This window comes from Mustelus asterias, chromosome 24, assembly GCF_964213995.1.
Source record: "Mustelus asterias chromosome 24, sMusAst1.hap1.1, whole genome shotgun sequence".
Taxonomy (NCBI): Eukaryota; Metazoa; Chordata; class Chondrichthyes; order Carcharhiniformes; family Triakidae; genus Mustelus; species Mustelus asterias.
In genome coordinates, this window is record NC_135824.1 from 52,442,258 (window position 1) to 52,463,722 (window position 21,465).

General features: G+C 53.0%; 2 protein-coding genes across 3 annotated transcripts in view; one reads left to right on the forward strand and one right to left on the reverse strand.

The window, feature by feature from the left end:
- On the reverse strand, positions 1–15,543 carry snrpa (small nuclear ribonucleoprotein polypeptide A). 2 transcript variants are annotated; one of them, XM_078241709.1, is made up of 7 exons: positions 15,453–15,543; positions 13,597–13,682; positions 11,753–11,925; positions 5,756–5,923; positions 3,819–3,992; positions 1,642–1,730; positions 1–725 (listed from the first exon to the last, which is right to left on the reverse strand). In XM_078241709.1, the coding sequence occupies exons 2-7, from the start codon at positions 13,667–13,669 to the stop codon at positions 566–568; spliced, it is 837 nt and encodes a 278-aa protein (XP_078097835.1). In that variant the 5' UTR covers positions 13,670–13,682; positions 15,453–15,543; the 3' UTR covers positions 1–565. The 2 variants fall into 2 exon arrangements, with proteins under 2 accessions (XP_078097835.1, XP_078097836.1); XM_078241710.1 differs by having other exon boundaries at positions 15,275–15,523.
- The window catches only part of actmap (actin maturation protease), a 20,067-nt gene continuing 13,888 nt past the window's right edge, over positions 15,287–21,465 (forward strand). Inside the window, exon 1 of the mRNA XM_078241702.1 lies at positions 15,287–15,329. The gene's annotated coding sequence lies outside the window, so the exon portion shown is untranslated. The remainder of the gene's footprint in view (positions 15,330–21,465) is intronic.

Below are 21,465 nucleotides of genomic sequence, written 5' to 3' on the forward strand. Positions count from 1 at the left end.
AAAAAAAAAATCTTTTTATTCATGTTAGTTTAATAAGTTTGAAAGCTCCAGGTGCAATGTCACAGAGACTCTGGGTGAACAGCTTTCTTACGTGCGATTAAGTCAAACTGTTGCTTGCCGCTGCCTGTCAGACATACATTCACTCACTCGCTCAAAACGTTACAGCCAAATGGAGGCAGCCAAATCAAAAATACCCTCAGTGGCAATCTCTTCCTTCAGTCAGGACAAGGCCGTATCTGCTCCTCGACATAATTCTAAGCAGGGGTGAATTATTTAATTTGATGGACCCAGAGTGGCATAGGGCAAGTACGACACCCACAATCTCAACAGCCCACAGGAAGCTCACCTCACCTGCATGACCCCACAGCCCCTGTGAAGGGCTCACCCGGATGCGAATCATCATCCGACAGGCAGGGCGAAGCAAGGAGTCTCTTCACTCAACACTTACCTGAAGCATCAGAACTTTTAATTCTTAATACAGACCAGTTACTGCACAGTTTTGAAAAAGAAACAACAGCTTTTGAAAACAAAGCCGGAATTAAACCAGTTCGATCCTCCCGACCCCTCATTTCTTCGCAAAGGAGATTTTCATTGCATTTGACTGCGTTATTTTAAACCCTTGGAGTGCGTCACGCGCTGCCCCCGCTTGGACCTCATTGTCAAACTCCACAAAGGCGATGTCATGGCGGCCAGGTACCAGACGAACCTCCTTAAATCCAGGGAACCTGTGTAAATGCAGAGAGATCAGCATGAGGGTCAAACACATACAGAGACAGCAAGCGTGAGGACCAAACACACAGAGAGGGAGAGGGAGAGAGCGAGTGCAAAACACAGAGTGAGCAAGAAAACCAACAAACCCAACCAGTAAGCAACTGCTCTCTAAACTGTCCCATGATGTGTCTATGTTGCACACAGGGGAGGCAGTGTCGTAGTGCTATTGTCACTGGACTAGTAATCCAGAGACCGGGTAATGCTCAAGGGACCTGGGTTTGAATCCCACCACAGCAGATGGTGAAATTTGTATTAGTGTGGAAGGAAAAAGTCTTAACGATAAAACCATTGTTGGAAAAAGCCACTTGATTCTCGATGTCCTTTCGGGCAGGAAATCTGCCATCCTTCCCTGGTCTGGCCTACATGTTACAATACTGGTTGACTGAAATGCCGCCCAGTACAAAGGCAATTAGGGATGGGCAATAAATGCTGGCCCAGCCAATGGTGCTCACGTCCCATAATGAACTAAAAACATGCTGTACACTGGCAGCTTCTGTGGATAAGGTGATTTTCTGAGTTCTTCACCCTGCGTTGACATTGTCAGTCCGTTTGATCCTCACCCCCACCTTATAGCCAGCATGAGCGTGTTCCCAGGAGACAGACTAATACATGTTGGTGAGAAGGGAATGCATATCACGAACACATCACGGTTCCCTGACAAACCAGGCAGTGAGTGGGAAGACTCTGCAGCCGGTCCGCATCCTAAGTAACACCCAGAGAATAGCCCCCACCCAAACTATGCAGCCGGGTTGGGGTGTCTGGAATATTTAGCCCCGTTACCCAGCACAAACCTCAGGAATATTTACGCGGTATAGGCCCACTCCACCCCAGCTGAAATTCCAGCTCCCCCCGCGCCCCCTCCATACTCACTGATTGAAAAGCATGGACAGCATCAGTTCATTGGTCTCCTCAGGCAGATTGGTTAAGAACAAGATGTGATTGGGCGGATTCTCAGGCACCTGGAAATCAGAATGACTCAGTTAAACATTGAAGCCCCACACCATTACAACACCGACACCCCCTACCCCATTACAGCCCCACACTATTACAACACCAATACTCCCTACCCCATTACAACACCTTGTCTTTGGCAAGGTACCGCACGGTTGGTTGTTACATAAGGTTAAATCTCATGGAATCCAGGGTGAGGTATCTGAATGGATACAAAATTGGCTTCTGGTGGTTGTAGAGGGTTGTTTTCCAAACTGGAGACTTGTGACCAGCGGTGTGCCTCAGGGATCGGTGCTGGGTCCACTGTTATTTGTCATTTGTATTAATGATTTGGATGAGAATATAGGAGGCATGGTTAGTAGGTTTGCAGATGACACCAAGATTGGTGGCATAGTGGACAGTGAAGAACGTTATCTCCGATTGCAACGGGATCTTGATCAATTGGGCCAGTGGGCTGATGAATGGCAGATGGAGTTTAATTTAGACCAATGCGAGGTGATGCATTTTGGTAGACTGAACCACGGTAGAACTTACTCAATTAATGGTAGGACACTGGGGAGAGTTACAGAACAAAGAGATCTCGGGGTACATGTTCATAGCTCCTTGAAAGTGGAGTCACAGGTGGACAGAGTGGTGAAGAAGGCATTCGGCAAGCTTGGTTTCATCGGTCAGAGCATGGAATACAGGAGTTGGGACGTCTTGTCGAAGTTGTACAAGACATTGGTAAGGCCACACTTGGAATACCGTGTGCAGTTCTGGTCACCCTATTATAGAAAGGATATTATTAAACTAGAAAGAGTGCAGAAAAGATTTACTAGGATGCTACCAGGACTTGATGGATTGAGTTATAAGGAGCGGCTGGATAGACTGGGACTTTTTTCTCTGGAGCATAGGAGCCTGAGGGGTGATCTTATAGAGGTCTATAAAATAATGAGGGGCATAGACAAGGTAGATAGTCAATATCTTTTCCCAAAGGTAGGGGAGTCTAAAACTAGAGGGCATAGGTTTAAGGTGAGAGGGGAGAGATACAAAAGTGTCCTGAGAGGCAATTTTTTCACAGAGGGTGGTGAGTGTCTGGAACAAGCTGCCAGAGGTAGGAGTAGAGGCGGGTACAATTTTGTCTTTTAAAAAGCATTTAATTACATGGTTAAGATGGGTATGGAGGGATATGGGCCAAATGCGGGCAATTGGGATTAGCTTAGGGGTTTAAAAATAAAGGGTGGCATGGACAAGTTGGGCCGAAGGGCCTGTTTCCATGCTGTAAACCTCTGACTCAATACTCCCTACCCCATTACAACCCCACACCATTACAACACTAATACTCCCTATTCCATTACAGCCCCACACAATTACAGCCTCAACACTACACTCCCTTCCTCATTGCAGCACCAATACTCCCTACCCCATTATAGCCTCAATATTCTCCACCCCATTACAGCCTCACACCATTACACCAATACTCCCTACGCCATTATAGCCCCACACCATTACAGTCGCACCACTCCCTTCCTCATTACAGCCTCAAACCATTACAACAATACTCCCCACCATCACTACTTACCTTCCCTCCCTCCTCCCACCCACCCTCACTACATCCCTCCTTCCCACACATACCCACCCACCAACCATTACAACACTGTCCATCCTCACCCCAAACAGACCACAGCTCTGCTCCTACTCAATATCAGCCCTACAAATACAGTCTCACTGTCCACACCAACAGACACAATGTGAAACCGCCCTTATAACTCCATACACACCCAGGTACCATGGCTGATTCAGACACTAATCACGCAGTTCTGGAAGCTACATTCCAATGCGACGCGGTGATTCAGCTCAGAGACGGAGTACTTACCGAGCGTTGGACTGCGGTGCATCAATCCAAGTCACAGGGCGACCCAAAGAATGGCCTCACTCTGAGATTTCTGCAGCTGTACCAGAGGGCGCACTCTCCTGGGCAAAGGCACCCAGTATACGGAGGACATTTCCCCAAGTGCCCATAAGTAAAGTCATAAGCACTCACACGGTTGACTAAATTCCCCAGAGGGCAGTTACAGACGCAGCGCCACCAACCCCTGAGCCAACTGAACACTTACCGTCTGAGCAGGTGGCGGCATCTGCCCAGCCATCATCTGGCCAGGAGGAATGGAACCTGGTGGCATCTGGCCAGGTGCCATCCCAGGTGGGGGCATCATCCCAGGCGGGGGCATGTAGTGAGGCTGTCCTGGCATCTGCATCATCCGCGGGGCCTGGCTCATCATGGGCATACCCTACAACAAACAAACCAGTGAAGAAACAATGGCTCAGTCTACACAATAACAAAGAACTAACGGTAACCATTTTATGTTTGCGCCACAGAAACCGTTACCACGGCAGCACCCAAACCGCTCCTCTTCTGCCCCCACCCAATGCCCTGCCTCCCACACAGCTGATGCAGTAGCTGGTCCCCAAAGCAAATCCAATCTGAGTGGCAACAGACTGCTCAGTGATAGCCGCTGAAGAGGCTCCTTTAATGTGTCAACATCAAAGACATGAAACAATGCAAGAGACAACCCCAAAAAGAATGGGCTTTAAAGGAGTGGGGAAGTCAAAGAGCAGAGTGTCTAGCGGGTTGAAGACAATCAGTGGCACAGTGGTTAGCACTGCTGCCTCACAGCGCCAGGGACCCAGGTTCGATTCCCAGCTTGGGTCACTGTCTGTGCGGAATGTGCCCCGTGTTTGCGTGGGTTTCCTCCGGGTGCTCCGGTTTCCTCCCACAGTCCGAAAGACGTGTAGGTTAGATGCATTGGTCGTGCTAAATTCTCCCTCAGTGTACCCAAACAGGCGCCGGAGTGTGGCGACTAGGGGATTTTCACAGTAACTTCATTGCAGTGTTAATGTAAGCCTACTTGTGATTATAATAAATAAACTTTAATTACCTTGGGGGGGGGGGTGGAGATAAGTGAGAGGGGTGGCAAAAGCACAGGGACAGCAGGATAAAGTGAAACTACCAATTCAATTGCCTTTGACAATTCAATTGGCTTGACCGTAGAGACAAGAAAACTAACCCGTAGAAATTCAGCAGTGTAACTGGAGAATATTCTGCAGCAGGACAGATTCCTTTAACCGTAAAACAGAGGGAGTTCTTGTAATGGAATGAGACAAGCAAAGTCCAGGGGACGTGCTTTAAAAACAAATCCTTAAAAACACATTAATTTGGAAAGTGTCTATATGAACCAGTAAGCACACTAAATGCCAAATGGACCAGGAATCACAGAATCCCTACCGTGCTAGGAGAAATGGAGACCAGCAACAACGATTATATTTATTTAACGTTGTTCTTATGAAATAAAATGGTACATTTTATAAAGCCAGTGAAAGAATTAGCCCATCAAGCCTGCACCGACAGCAATCCTACCTAGGCCCTATCCCCGTAACCCCTGCTAATCCCCCTGACACTAAGGGGAAATTTAACACGGCTAATCTACATCTTCCGGACTGTGGGAAGCGACCGGAGGAAACTCACAGACACGGGGAGAACGTGCAAACTCCACGCAGACAGTGACCCAATGCTGCAATTGAACCCAGGTCCCTGGGTGCTGTAAGACAGTCGTGCTAACCAGTGTGCCACCCTAACATACGCCTTCATTCAATTAGCTGGGTGAGAGCAACTGTAATCAAGACTCCACATTAAAGGATTACCAAAGAGGTGAAGAGAGCTCATCAAAATTCATTGCCAGAATCCCTGATGCTGAACTGCAGTTAGACAATCTAGTCAATGCCTCCTTGTGGTTGTACTTACATGAGTTACCATCTCAAGAGTGATTTTTTTTTTTGATCTCCCCTCATTCTCCGTCTTTCCAAAGAACAAAGAACAGTACAGCACAGGAAACAGGCCCTTCAAGCCTGTGATGTAAAGATCACAGACCTCACCTAACACACATGCCTTCTCCCTTCCCTGAATAAGGCAAGGTTACTTCATTTTCAGTCAGTTGCTCCTTTAACGTGCAGATACCGTTACCCGCACGACCGGATCAGCGACTGCCACACTTACCGAGACAGGAGGGGGCACAGCATTGGCTGTTGGGGGTGCCGAAGCCTTCTTGTTGCCAGAAGGCTCGGGAGCCTTCACCTTCCTCTTCTCCTTCTTGCGGTCTCGCTCCACATAGGTGCCCTTCATCTTAGCGATAATATCTGAATCAGTCTTTGCGTACTGAATTCGCTGTGGACAAAGGGAAAACGTGTTAAAACACTGAAACACCACAGGCTATTTCCACAAGCGTTGCCCCATGAGATAGTTCTCATATTTTATACACAGGTCACCAAGATCCAATATGACTCGGCTCAATGGACATCAATATTCAGAGCCAAAAAATCCTCTACAAATTACAATTTCTTAGCAGTCCAGAACTTGAATATTGTTGAAGAAAAAAACTTCAAGTTGTGCACAAAAATGTTCAATTTCAAATGGTTACAATTTACGCCAGAGCTGATTGGTTGGGAAGTTGACGAATTGCTTTCTCCACGGCAACCCCTTTGACCAGAGTCGACTTGCCAACCAATCGGCACCATTTTCTCCTGCAGTGTAATTTGCGATGAAAACTTGAAATTTGGCGTTCTTGTGTTTGTCCTGATGAGTGCAAGGCGAGAAACTTCAGCAAGTCTCACTTTTCAGCGAGATGACAACTTACGCCAATGAGGAAATGGAGAGCATTACTGGCCAGACAAGGCATTCCTTTACTCATTGGCAGCTGGGATGAGAAATTCAGATCAAAACCGAGACTGACATTAAATTATCCCGTTCAGATAAGAACTTGCTATCACAGAGCAATCGAGGCTAATAGTATAGCTGTGTTTAAGGGGAAACTAAGAACATACAAACACACTGAATAGGAGCAGATGTAGACCATTCAGCCCCTTGAATCTGCTCCACCATTCAATAAGATCATGGCTGATCTGTTTGTGTCGCGTTCCACATTCCCATCTACCCAATACCCTTACATTCCTATTGGGCTAGGAATCTATCTACCTCTGCTTTAAAAAATATTCAATGGCCCTGACTCTACCACCTTCTGAGGCAGAAGAGTTCAAAGTCGCACAACTCGCAAAACATATTCCCCTCATCTCTTTTCTGAAGGGCAACCCCTAATTTTAAAAGTGCCCCCTACTTCTGGATTCAAGAGGAAACATCCTTTCCACATCCACCATTCAGGATCTTATATACATCAATCAAGTCACCCCTCACTTTACTGAACTTCAGTGGAAACAAGTCCAGCCTTTCTAACCTTTCCTCACAAGACAACCCACTCATTCCAGGTATCAATCTAATTAACCTCCTCTTAACTGTTTCCAGCGCATGTACAACCTTCCTTAAATAAGGAGACCAAAACTGCTCACGATATTTGAGATGTGGCCTCACCTGTGCAACTGAAGCATAACATCCCTACTTGTATATTCAATTCCACTCGTAATAAAGGATAGCATTCCATTAACATTCTTAATTACATGCTGTACCTGCAAACTAACTTTGTGATTCATGCACTCAAACACCGAGATCCCTCTGCACCTCAATTCTGCAACAGTTCTCCGTTTTAAGTAATTCTTGGTTTTTCATTATTCCTACCAAAGTGAACTTCATATTTTTCCACATTATACTCCGTCTGTCAGAATTCTGTCCACTCACTCAACCCATCTGTATCTGTCTGCAACCTCCTACGTCCGCTTCACAACATACTTTCCTACCCATCTATGTCACCTGCAAATTTAGTTCCATGCCTTCACTCCTCTCGTTTAAGTCACTGATATAATTTCTTTCGTGGGACGCGGGTGTGGCTGGCTGGCCAGCATTTATTGCACACCCCTAGTTGAGGGTCAACCACGTTGCTGTGGCTCTGGAGTCACATGTAGGCCCGACCGGTTAAGGACGGCAGATTTCCTTCCCTAAAGGACATTAGTGAACCAGATGGGTTTTTCCGACAATGGTCATCAGTAGATTCTTAATTCCAGATTTTTTTAAATTGAATTCAAATTCTGCCAGCGGGATTCGAACCTGGGTCCCCAGAACATTAGCTGAGTTTCTGGATTAATAGTCTAGTGATAATACCACTAGGCCAGCGTGCCCCCCCCAATATAAATTGTAAGAAGTTAAGGCCCTAGCACGGACTCCTGCGGGACTCAATTTATCACATCCTGCCAGTTAGAAAATTACCCATTTATGCATACTCTCCTGTTTTCTGCCAGCCAGCCAACCTTCTATCCACGTGAAGAAATAACTCACTACACCTGAGCTTTTGTTTTCTGCAACAACCGTTGATGTGGCACCTTATCAAATGCCTTCTGGAAATCCAAGTGCAGCCGGCTCCTTTTTATCCACAGTGCGTTTTTACTCCTTCAAAATACTCCCGTGAAATTGGTTAAACATGATTTTGCTTTCACAAAACCATGCAGACTCTTCCTGATTACTGTGAATTTTCTAAGTGCCGAGCTATACCCTCCTACATACCCTCTTCTCTGCGATAGACATCAAGCTAACTGGTCTATAGTTTCCTGCCTCCCTCCATGAATAGAGGCATTAAGATTGCTACTTTCCAGAATCCGATGAATTTTGGAACACCACCACATCTAGTACCTCTTTAGCCATCTGTTTAAGACACTAAGATGGAGTACAGCAGAACCCGGAGACTTGTCAGCCATAGCTCCATCACCTTGCTCAGTATCACTTCCCAAGTGACTGCAATTTCACCAAATTCCTTTTCCTTCCATACCTCGATTTACAATTATGACTGGAATATTTTTTATATCCGCCATAATGAGGACAGAAGCAAAATATTTATTTATTTCATCCGCCATTCCTTTATTAGCGACTATTAACTCCCCACTGTCACTCCCTAGAGGAGCAACATTCACTTTTCTTTTTTAAATATTGGTAGAAACTCTTGCTATCCATTTAATGTTTCCAGCCAGCTTCCTCAGAATCCCTACTGTGCAGGAGAGGCCCATCGAGTCTGCACCGACTCTCCGACACAGCAACTTACCCAAGCCCTATCCCCATAGCCCCACACATTTCCCATGGCTAATCCATCTAACCTACACCTCGTTGGACACGAAGGGGCAATTTAGCATGGCCAATCCACCGACACTGCACATCTGTGGGAGGAAACCAGAGCACCCAGAGGAAGCCCACGCAGACACGGCGAGAACGTGCAAACTCCACACAGACAAGACACTCAAGGCTGGAATTGAACCCGGGTCCCCGGAGCTGTGATGCAGCAGTGCTAACCACTGTGCCATTCCTGATTCTTTATACTCTGACCAATCATCGGACATGCCACTCATGTGGTTGCCCCAAGTTTGACAATTTCCCTAACTTCTTTAGTTACCCACAAATGGTGGGGTAACTAAAGAAGTTAGTTTGAGTTTTGCTTTATATAGTAGGAGTATACTTATTCTGAAACATTCTTTTATCTGCCATTCTAGTGATGTATCCCCTTGTTTCATGTCCCAGTTCACGCAGCTCACTCAGCTTTCACACCCACAGCTTAAAATACTAGTCACAGTCCCACTGTTCCCTTTCAAACGGGACATAAAATTCAATCACATTGTGGTTGCTGCCACCTATAATGCCTTTCCTTTTGAGGTCATTAATTAATGTCATATCACACAATACCAAGTTTAATATAACTTGCTCTCCGGTTGATTCCAGAACATTTCTTAGAGCAGCACAATCTCAAAAGCTTTCTATGAACTCCTCACCCAGGCGGCCAATCGGAGTTTTCTAGTTCACATGTAGATTAAAACCATCCACGATCACTGCTGCCCCTTTATCACAAGCGCCCAATATTTCCTCTTGTAAACTTTGTCCTACATTATGGTTACTGTTTGGGTGCCTGTAGGCCACTCCCGCTGGTGGCCTCTGCTATTCCTCAACTACAGTCAAACCGACTCTACGCAGATCCCCTGAACCAAGGTGATCTCTGAGTACTGCACCAGTGCCATCCTCGATTAAGAGTGCCATTCCTCCACCTACTTTCCTATTCACAGGACCCATTCCTGGACACCCTGTAGCCAAGACACCGTAATGGTTATTAGATTATATTTATTTCAAAATGCACTATTAATTTACTTTGTTCTGAATGCTGCACACATTCAGATACAGAGTCTATTGTTTTGTCTTGTTAGCATGTTCTCCCCATGTCTGCATGGGTTTCCTCTGGATGCTCCGGTTTCCTCCCACAGTCCAAAGACATGCTGGTTAGGTGCTTTGGCCATGCTAAATTCTCCCTCAGTGTTCCCGAACAGGCGCCGGAGTGTGGCATCATAGAAACCCTACAGTACAGAAAGAGGCCATTCGGCCCATCGAGTCTGCACCACAATCCCACCCAGACCCTACCCCCACATCCCTACATATTTTACCCGCTAATCCCAGGACACTAAGGGGCAATTTTTTAGCATAGCCAATCAACCTAACCCGCACATCTTTGGACTGTGGGAGGAAACCGGAGCACCCGGAGGAAACCCACGCAGACACAAGGAGAATGTGCAAACTCCACACAGACAGTGACCCAAGCCGGGAATCGAATCCAGGTCCCTAGAGCTGTGAAGTAGCAGTGCTAACCACTGTGCTACCGTGCCGCCCGTCTAGGGGATTTTCACAGTAACTTCATTGCAGTGTTAATGCAAGCCTACTTGTGACACAAACTAATAAATAAACTTTTAACTTCTAGCCTTGGTTATTGCTGCATTCTTAGGTTTTATTTCTATGTCCTTCATTTCCATATCTTCTGCTGCCACTGAATCTACCCTTGATTCGCTGCAATTACTCAAGTTTGATCCCTCACTCCCTTTAATTAAAACCCTCTCTACTTCCTGAATTTTGCAATTTGTAAGAACACTCACCCCATTACAGTTCAAGCAGGACTGTCCCAATTTCCCCGGGAGAGGTGCCGTCTTGCACACCAGTCTTTCACCCACACGTTAATCTCTATAATCTTACTTGCCCTGTGACTCTGGTAATAATCCAGAAATTATTACTCTCTGCTTAACTTGCGACCTAAGCTCTCACATTAACAATGCAGAACCTCTTTTAGCATTCATGTCGAGGGGGCTAGAATACAAGAGCAGGGATGTACTCCTGAGGCTGTATAAGGCTCTGGTCAGACCCCAATTGGAGTATTGTGAGCAGTTTTGGACCCCATATCTAAGGAAGGATGTGCTGACCTTGGAAAGGATCCACAGGAGGTTCACAAGAATGATCCCTGGAATGAAGAGCTTGTTGTATGAGGAACGGTTGAGGACTCTGGGTCTGTACTCGTTGGAGTTTAGAAGGATGGGGATCTCATTGAAACTTACAGGATACTGCAAGGCCTGGATAGAGTGGATGTGCAGAGGATGTTTCCACTAGTAGGAAAAACTAGAACTAGAGGGCACAACCCCAGGCTAAAGGGACGATCCTTTACAACAGAGATGAGGAGGAATTTCTTCAGCCAGAGAGTGGTGAATCCGTGGAACTCTTTGCTGCAGAAGGCTGTGGAAGCCAGATCATTGAGTGTCTTTAAGACAGATAGATAGGTTCTTGATTAATAAGGGGATCAGGGGTTATGGGGAAAAGACAGGAGAATGGGGATGAGAAACACATCAGCCATGATTGAATGGCGGAGCAGACTTGACCCAAGTGGCCTAATTCTGCTCCTATGTCTTATGGACCATGACAACTGGACCTCCCACCCCTATTAGTTCCCCTCCAGCCCTGAGCAGATGTCAAGACCCCTGGCACCATATCCCCCTTATTATATTGTCCCCGAAAATCACATTCCTAATTACTCCCCCCACTTGAATGGCTTCACGAGGGAGAAAAGAACTGGATATGTTGAGGGGATTAGATGAAGTAAGGTTTATTTGAGGGAGGGCACGAGTGGACATCATGGAAAATAAACGCTGCATGGATCTGTTGGACGGAATAGCCCGTTTCTGCACTGTAAATTCAACACTCTGAACAACTGCAGCCTGACCACATCAATGGAACATTGAGATCAACAGAACCCACAGTGCTCACCATAGGTTTGTCATAGAAGGGAAAACCCTGCATTGACCGCAGGGCATTCGTGGCACTGCTGACTTCTTTGAAAATCACGAAGGCTTGTCCTCGCATCTTTAGGTTCCTGGAGACAAGGATGTCGAGAATCTGGCCAAACTGGGAAAAGATGGCGTAGAGCGATTTCTTCAACTCTAGACGGAACACACAAAGTTAAAGTTTATTTATTAGTCACAAGTAGGCTTACATCAACACTACAATGAAGTTACTGTGAAACTCCCCCAGTCGCCACACTCCAGCACCAGTTTGTGTACACCGAGGGAGAATTTAACACGGCAAACACAATCTGTGGGACAGATGCAGAAGCTGTCCACTTCACCCATAATCTGGAGCTCTGATAGGCGTCAAACCACACAGTAGACTTTGACAAAACTCAAATGTAAATTCCTGTACAAGAACCATTGTCAAAACCATTAACCTGCCAGCCTATGAGTGCAGCACCATGACAAGCACACTTGGCTGTTTTTTTTTTTAACGAAAAGAAATAAAGTGCCACCATCAAAGCTGAAAAAAACCCACAATCAACTTCTAGCCAAAAACTCCAAGTACGAAGGGTCATCCAGACTCAAAATGTCGGCTCCACACTCTCCCCACAGACGCTGTCAGACCTGCTGAGATTTTCCAGCATGTTTCTGCTTTTGTTTCAGATTCCAGCATCTGCAGTATTTTGCGTTCAGTTCCAAGTACAGATCAGCCATCGCTCACTGGTGAAAACCCAGTAAATCTGCTTGAGCACAAGTATTTTTGTTCATACATGGTGCTGTACTGTGTATGGGTCCTGGCCTTCCTACGACAGAAACAATACAGGGGCGCGAGAGAAGGTGCAAAGAAGATTTTACAATTATCCTACCACTCAGTAGAGATCAGGAAACAAGAACAGGAGCTCTTCCCTAGAAGAGAGATGGTCGAAAGGGTGACCTTTAATATTACGGTCTTTAACATTATAAAAGGAGTGCAACCATGTTTCCAATTGTTGGGAGACTTCAAATCAAAGGGCTACAAACATTGGATAATCACTAATGAATCCAAAATGGAGAACTGGTTTTGATGGTGAATGATCAGAATGTGTCACCACAGTGAATAACTGAACAAAATAACCACTAAGGGCCTAGGCAAGTATGAGGGGGAATAAGGAAAAGGCTTTTTAAAAAAACCATTCGTTGGATGAGCGTTACTCGCAAAGTCAGCATTTATTGCCCATTTCTAATTGCCCTGGAGAGGATGGTGGTGAACCGCCTTCTTGAACTGCTGCAGTCCATGTGGTGTAGGTGTTCCCACAGAGTTGCTGGGAGGGTGTTCCAAGCCAGAATGGGATGTGACTGAGAGGGATCACATCTAAGGTGGAATCAGGTGAAAATCAGGGGCAGCACGGTGGCACAGTGGTTAGCACTGCTGCCTCACAGCGCCAGGGACCCGGGTTCAATTCTGGCCTTGGGTGACTGTGCGGAGTCCGCACGTTCTCCCCGTGTCTACGTGGGTTTCCTCCGGGTGCGCTAGTTTCTTTCCACAGTCCAAAGATGTGTGACTTAGGTTGATTGGCCATGCTAAATTGCCCCTCAGTGTCAGGGGGATTAGGAGTGTAAAGAGGGCCTGGATGGGATTGTAGTCAGTGCAGGGTTCGATGGGCCGAATGGCCTCCTTCTGTACTGTAGATTCTATGGAAAGATGGAGGAAGTTCATGTGGAGCTTAGACCAGTTGAGTCAAATAGCCTGTTCGAGCTGTTTAAAAACTCTGTAACCCACATTTCCAAATGCTCTCCTGACCAACCCATTAGCTTAACACACCCCTGTCCCCAAACACTTACCATCTTTTTTGATCTTCTCATTCAGATTGTTGATGTAGATGGTGTGATTCGGACGGGATTCTTGAACAGACATGGTTCTTCACTGACTAAAAATGAGAAGGGAGAAAAGTACAAATGAAAGCCAGTCTCAGCAGTCACTCTGCAAAATAAAAATGCTCAACTCCACCAGGGCAAACACGCAGCATTTAAACTCAAATAAACCCATGAATTCAAATCCAACTGCGGCAAATCATGAAATTCAAGAAATCTGACTTTGTTTTGGTTCAGACCAAGAAGGAAGTGACCTAAAGATAATGAGTAAAACTTAGCCAGTACACTGACGCTCTTCAGAGAAGGAAGCCCCCCCCCCCCCCCCACACTGGCCACCAGTGCCAACCATGTATCAATACAGACACGTGTGAAACCAGAGTAGACGAGGAGGAGAGCTGCCAGCTGACTAACACTGCTCCCAAGGTTCAAAGAGTTGCAGCAGACAGTGGATCAGGAAAAATGAATGAGGGCAGTCCCCATCTCTAGAGACAGGGCACAACCCAAACCACGCTCACCACCACCATCCTAGCCCTCCCCACAGGGCAGGAACCCTTAACCACTCCACACCCAATCCAGAGACAGGGAAGGACCCCCCCTCCCCAGCCCCCAAACGAGAGACAAGACCCATAACCCCATCCGGACCATAGATATGACTTCCTAACCACCCCCACCCCGAGACCTCAAGACCTGCTACCCCACTCTCTTTCCCCCCCATCCAAAGATCAGATCTGTCCCCTCGCCCAAAGATAGGATCTGTTCCCCCCCTCCTCCCAAAGATAGGATCTGTTCCCCGCCCCCCCAAAGATAGGATCTGTTCCCCCCCCTCCTCCCAAAGATAGGATCTGTTCCCCGCCACCCCCCCAAAGATAGGATCTGTTCCCCGCCCCCCCCCAAAGATAGGATCTGTTCCCCACCCCCCCCCCAAAGATAGGATCTGTTCCCCACCCCCCCCCAAAGATAGGATCTGTTCCCCACCCCCCCCCCCAAAGATAGGATCTGTTCCCCACCCCACCCCCCCAAAGATAGGATCTGTTCCCCACCCCCCCCCCAAGATAGGATCTGTTCCCCACCCCCCCCCCCCAAGATAGGATCTGTTCCCCACCCCCCAAGATAGGATCTGTTCCCCCCCCCCCCAAGATAGGATCTGTCCCCCCCCCAAGATAGGATCTGTTCCCCACCCCCCCCCAAGATAGGATCTGTTCCCCACCCCCCTCCCCCCCAAGATAGGATCTGTTCCCCACCCCCCCCCCAAGATAGGATCTGTTCCCCACCCCCCCCCCAAAGATAGGATCTGTTTCCCCGCCCCCAAAGATAGGATCTGTTCCCCGCCCCCCCAAAGATAGGATCTGTTCCCCCACCCTACACACCCAGGTAGGATCTCTCTCCACCTCCACCCCCACCCCATAGGATCTCCACCTCCACCCGATAGGATCTCCACCTCCACCCAGAGACGGGACCCCCTAACGCCATTTACCCCCACCCTCCAAGGAGGGCCCCTTAACCGCCGTGCCCCCCCCCCCCCGTACAGGACCTCCTAACCACATCGCCCTCCTAACCACATCGCCCTCCTAACCACATCGCCCTAGCCCCCCCAGGGCCCCTAGCCCCATGTGCCCCCCTGCCCCGGACATGAACCGGAAGCTTTAACCTTCTCCCGTCCCGCCGGCCGCTCGACATCCGCTCCGAACAATCCCGGCAGGACGGTAAGATCGCGGCTCTCCGGGCGGGCAAGGGGTTTGAGCCGCAATATTGGCCTGTACCCACTGCTCAGGCAGCGAGGAGGAGACCCCAGGGGCTGGAACGCGCCGATGGCACCGGGCACTGACCGATGGAGGCGGATTGTCCCGGATTCCAACCGCCAGAAAACGCCGCTCGCTCTCAAGCCCGGAGCTTGACCGGATATCCCGCCCCCCGTCCTCCCCCGGATTGGTCAGCTCGGCTGAGGGAGCTACCACCTGATTGGCCCGGGCGACCTGTCAAGCGGCGAAGCGGCATAAAGGGCGGGCTGTCCTGGCCCCGCCCCCTCCCCGGGACCCGGATTCTGGAGCCGTTTGTCCTGGCGGGAAAACCGCCAGCACTCGCGCGCGGGACCAGCCCCTATTGCCCAAGGTGTCGGCTGATTGGCTGAGACGAATCCAATGGGATGGGCCGATTGGCGGATCCGGATGTCAATCAAATGGATGACATTCGCCCCTGGCCAATTGAGTCCAGCCTCTGGCTGGAGGGTGGAGGTGGGGGGAGGGATCAGAGCCAATTACAGGATGGGATCCAATCACCCATCATTCCAGCACAGTGTTCGGAACCAAAACTGCACATTCCCTACCCCCCCTCCCAACACCACCCCTACCCCACCCAACAGCCCGACTCCCAACACCCCCCCTACCCCACCGCTCCCACACCTCCCCTACCCCACCGCTCCCAACAACCCCCCTACCCCACCACACCGCTCCCAACACCCCCCCTACCCCACCACACCGCTCCCAACATCCCCCTACCCCACCCTCCCAACATCCCCCTACCCCAACATCCCCCTACCCCACCCCTCCCACCCCACCCAACACCACCCCCACCCCTCCCAACACCCCCCCTCCCAACCCCTCCCAACACCCCCCTCACCCACCCCTCCCAACACCCCCACTCAGCCCCTCCCACCCCCCCCCTACCCCACCGCTCCCAACACCCCCCCTACCCCACCGCACCGCTCCCAACACCCCCCTACCCCACCCCTCCAACACCCCCCCTCCCCCACGCTCCAACACCCCCCTACCCCACCGCTCCCAACACCCCCTACCCCACCGCTCCCCCCACCACCCCCACCCCACCCCTCCCAACACACCCCCCTCCCCACCGCTCCCAACACCCCCCCTACCTCATCGCTCCCAACACCCCCTACCCCACCCCTCCCAACAATCCCCCTCCCAACACCCCCCCTCCCAACACCCCCCCCACCCCACCCCTCCCAACACCCCCCCCACCCCACACCCCCCCACCCCACCCCACCCCCAACAACCCCCCCACCCCACCCCTCCCAACAACCACCCCACCCCTCCCAACAACCCCCCCACCCCACCCCTCCAACAACCCCCCCACCCCACCCCTCCCAACAACCCCCCCACCCCACCACTCCCAACAACCCCCCACCCCACCCCTCCCAACAACCCCCCCACCCCACCCCTCCCAACAACCCCCCACCCCACCCCTCCCAACAACCCCCCCCCACCCCTCCCAACAACCCCCCCACCCCACCCCTCCCAACACCCCCCCACCCACCCCTCCCAACACCCCCCTCACCCCACCCCTCCCAACACCCCCCTCACCCAACCCCTCCCCAACACCCACCCTACCCCACCCCTCCCAACACACCCCCCTCCCAACACCCCCCTACCCCACCGCTCCCACACCCCCTACCCCACCGCTCCCAACACCCCCCCTACCCACCGCTCCCCAACACCCCCCTCCCCCACCCTCCCAACACCCCCCTCCCCCACCCCTCCCAACACCCCCCTCCCAACACCCCCCTCCCCCACCCCTCCCAACACCCCCCTCCCAACACCCCCCTCCCCCACCCCTCCCAACACCCCCCTCCCCCACCCCTCCCAACACCCCCCTCCCCCCACCCCTCCCAACACCCCCCTCCCCCCACCCCTCCCAACACCCCCCTCCCCCCACCCCTCCCAACACCCCCCTCCCCCCACCCCTCCCAACACCCCCCTCCCCCCACCCCTCCCAACACCCCCTCCCCCCACCCCTCCCAACACCCCCCTCCCCCCACCCCTCCCAACACCCCCCTCCCCCCACCCCTCCCAACACCCCCCTCCCCCCACCCCTCCCAACACCCCCCCCAACACCCCCTCCCAACACCCCCCTCCCCCCCTCCCCAACACCCCCCTCCCCCCACCCCTCCCAACACCCCCCTCCCCCCACCCCTCCCAACACCCCCCACACCCCACCCCTCCCAACACCCCCCTCCCCCACCCCTCCCAACACCCCTCCCCTCCCAACACCCCCCCTCCCCCACCCCTCCCAACACCCCCCTCCCCCACCCCTCCCAACAACCCCCTCCCCCACCCCTCCCAACACCCCCCTCCCCCACCCCTCCCAACACCCCCCTCCCCCACCCCTCCCAACACCCCCCTCCCCCTCCACCCCTCCCCACACCCCCTCCCCTCCCAACACCCCCCTCCCAACACCCCCCTCCCCCCACCCCTCCCACACCCCCCTCCCCCACCCCTCCAACACCCCCTCCCCCACCCCTCCCAACACCCCTCTCCCCCACCCCTCCCAACACCCCTCTCCCCCACCCCTCCCAACACCCCTCTCCCCCACCCCTCCCAACACCCCTCTCCCCCACCCCTCCCAACACCCCTCTCCCCCACCCCTCCCAACACCCCTCTCCCCCACCCCTCCCAACACCCCTCTCCCCACCCCTCCCAACACCCCCCCTACCCCACCCCTCCCAACACTCCCCCCACCCCACCCCTCCCAACACTCCCCCCACCCCACCCCTCCCAACACTCCCCCCACCCCACCCCTCCCAACACTCCCCCCCACCCCACCCCTCCCAACACTCCCCCCACCCCACCCCTCCCAACACTCCCCCACCCCACCCCTCCCAACACTCCCCCCCACCCCACCCCTCCCAACACCACCCTACCCCACCCCACTCCTCCCAACACCCCCCTACCCCACCCCTCCCAACACCCCCCCACCCCACCCTTCCCAACACCCACCCCACCCCTCCCAACACCCCCCCCCACCCCTCCCAACCCCTCCCAACACCCCCCCCACCCCTCCCAACACCCCCCCCCACCCCTCCCAACACCCCCCCCCACCCCTCCCAACACCCCCCCCCACCCCTCCCAACACCCCCCCCCACCCCTCCCAACACCCCACCCCTCCCAACACCCCCCCCACCCCTCCCAACACCCCCCCCCACACCTCCCAACACCCCCCCCCACCCCTCCCAACACCCCCCCCCACCCCTCCCAACACCCCCCCACCCCACCCCTCCAACCACCCCCCCTACCCACCTCTTCCAACACACCACCCCTCCCGACGCCCCCTCCCGATGCCCCCTCCCGACCTCCCCCCCCAACCTCCCCCCCCAACCTCCCCCCCCACCTCCCCCCCCAACCTCCCCCCCAACCTCCCCCCCCAACCTCCCCCCCCCAACCTCCCCCCCCCCCAACCTCCCCCTCCCCAACCTCCCCTCCCCAACCTCCCCCCCCCAACCTCCCCCCCCCAACCTCCCCCCCCCCAACCTCCCCCCCCAACCTCCCCCCCCAACCTCTCCCCCCAACCTCTCCCCCCAACCTCTCCCCCCAACCCCAACCTCCACCCCCAACCTCCCCCCACAACACCCCCCTCCCAACCCCCCCTCCAACCCCCCCTCCCAACCCCCCCTCCCAACCCCCCCTCCCAACCCCCCCTCCCAACCCCCCCTCCCAACCCCCCCTCCCAACCCCCCCTCCCAACACCCCCTCCCAAACACCCCCCCCAAACATCCCCCCAAACATCCCCCCAAACACCCCCCCCAAACACCCCCCCCAAACACCCCCCCCAAACATCCCCCCAAACACCCCCCCCAAACACCCCCCCCAAACACCCCCCCCAAACACCCTCCCCCAACCCCCCCTCCCAATATCCAACTGCACACTCACTCCCAAGCCCCCCCTCCACCCCCAACAACCCCCCTCCACCCCCAACACCCCCCCACCCAATATCCAACTGCACACTCGCTCCCAATCCCCCTCTCTCCCTCCCCACCCACTCACGTCCCCCCTCCCCACCCACTCACGTCCCCCCTCCCCACCCACTCACGTCCCCCCTCCCCACCCACTCACGTCCCCCCTCCCCACCCACTCACGTCCCCCCTCCCCACCCACTCACGTCTCCCCCTCCCCCGCCCCTCACATCCCCCACCCAATATCCAACTGCACACTCACTCCCAACTCCCCTCCCCCCACCCCCTTCCCCCCGGCCCCTGCCACCCCCCCCCCCATTCCCTGCCCCCCCCGCCCCATCCACCTAAAACCCAACCCACACCTCCCCTCCCCCTAACACCCAATATCCAACTGCACACTCACTCCCAACTCCCCTCCCCACCCCCAACACACCCCACCCCTCACACCCCACCCCCTCACACACCCCACCCCCTCACACACCCCACCCCCTCACACACCCCACCCCCTCACATCCCCCACCCCCTCACATCCCCCACCCCCTCACATCCCCCACCCCCTCACATCCCCCACCCCCTCACATCCCCCACCCCCTCACATCCCCCACCCCCTCACATCCCCCACCCCCTCACATCCCCCATCACATCCCCCACCCCCTCACATCCCCCACCCCCTCACATCCCCCACCCCCTCACATCCCCCACCCCCTCACATCCCCCACCCCCTCACATCCCCCACCCACTCATTCCCAACTCACATCCCCCACCCACTCATATCCCCCACCCAATATCCAACTGCACACTCACTCCCAGCTCCCCTCCCCATCCACCCAAAACCCAACCCACCTCCTCCCCCTAACACCAACCTACTCCTATCCTCCATCCAATATCCAGCTCCCACCCCCTCCCTATCCACTTAAAACCCACCACACCCTCTCCCCTCCACCTAAAGCCCACCCCTTCCCACCCAACCCACTCCCCATCCCCACCTAATATCCATCTCCCAACCCCACTCCCCCCCGAACACCCAATCCACTCCCATCCCCCACCGACTCCTAACCCACCTGATGCCCAATCCCATCCATTCCCCATCCACTCTCCAACAACTCCCACTCGCCAACTCTCCACTCAACTCTTACTCTCCAACTCCCCACCCCATCCTCTCCCCACTCACTCCCCATCCCATCCTCTCCCCACTCACTCCCCACCCCATCCTCCCCCCACTCACTCCCCATTCAACTCGTACCCTCCCACTCCCCATCCCATCCACTCCCCAACTCCTATTCTCCAACTCCCATCTCATCCGCACTCCATTTCCCAACCAATCCCCACCCCAACCTTACCCCCTCCACTACTTCTCAACCCACCCCCACCCCACCCATTCCCCCTCCCCAGCGCTCAAACATTGCCTCACCCCCCCCCCCCCCGCAACCCACACATCTCTTCCCCCACCCCCTCCTCGCAGTCACCGTTCCCCTCCAACCCCATTCACCAACTATCAAATTTGCTGGGGGATTATTTATAGCAAATCACTACATTCTGCACTCTCTCATTTCCTTCTCTATGAACGGTATTCTTTGACTGTATAGCGCGCAAGAAACAATATTTTTACTGTACGTTAATACACGTGACAATAATAAATCAAATCAAAATTGGATCACACCAAAACTGAAGGTTTGGGAGTGATGTCACAGCTTATAATGGGGGGAAGCAAATCAATGTACCTTTCTGCTTCGGGGAGAGGAGGAATCAGGGCTGTTTAGATTAACCCTCCTCCTGGGGTGGCACAGTGGTCAGCACTGCTGCCTCAGCTCCAGGACCCGGGTTCAATTCCAAGCTTGGGTCACCATCTGTGCGGAGTTTGCTCGTTCTCCCCGCTTGGGTTTCCTCCCACAGTCCGAAAGATGTGCTGGTTAGGGTGCATTGGCCGTGCTAAATTCTCCCTCCGTGTACCCGAACAGGAGTGTGGCGACTAGGGGATTTTCACAGTAACTTCATTGCAGTGTTAATATAAGCCTTACTTGTGACAGTAATAAATAAACTTTAAAAAAAAACTAAAACTGTCCATAACAATACCTCTTTGTAATTTTTGCTTCTATCTACACTGCAAACAATGCTCCCTATTTTTTTATTGCAATGGGAAATTTGAATATATGGCT

Coding starts and splice junctions, on each gene's coding strand:
- snrpa (XM_078241709.1), bottom strand. CDS start 13,669: ATGTCTGTTCAAGAATCCCGTCCGAATCACACCATCTACATCAACAAT. Junction 11,926..13,596: donor TGAGAAGATCAAAAAAGATG/GTAAGTGTTTGG, acceptor TGTTCCGTCTAG/AGTTGAAGAAATCGCTCTAC. Junction 726..1,641: donor CTGTCCATGCTTTTCAATCA/GTGAGTATGGAG, acceptor GCATTTACACAG/GTTCCCTGGATTTAAGGAGG.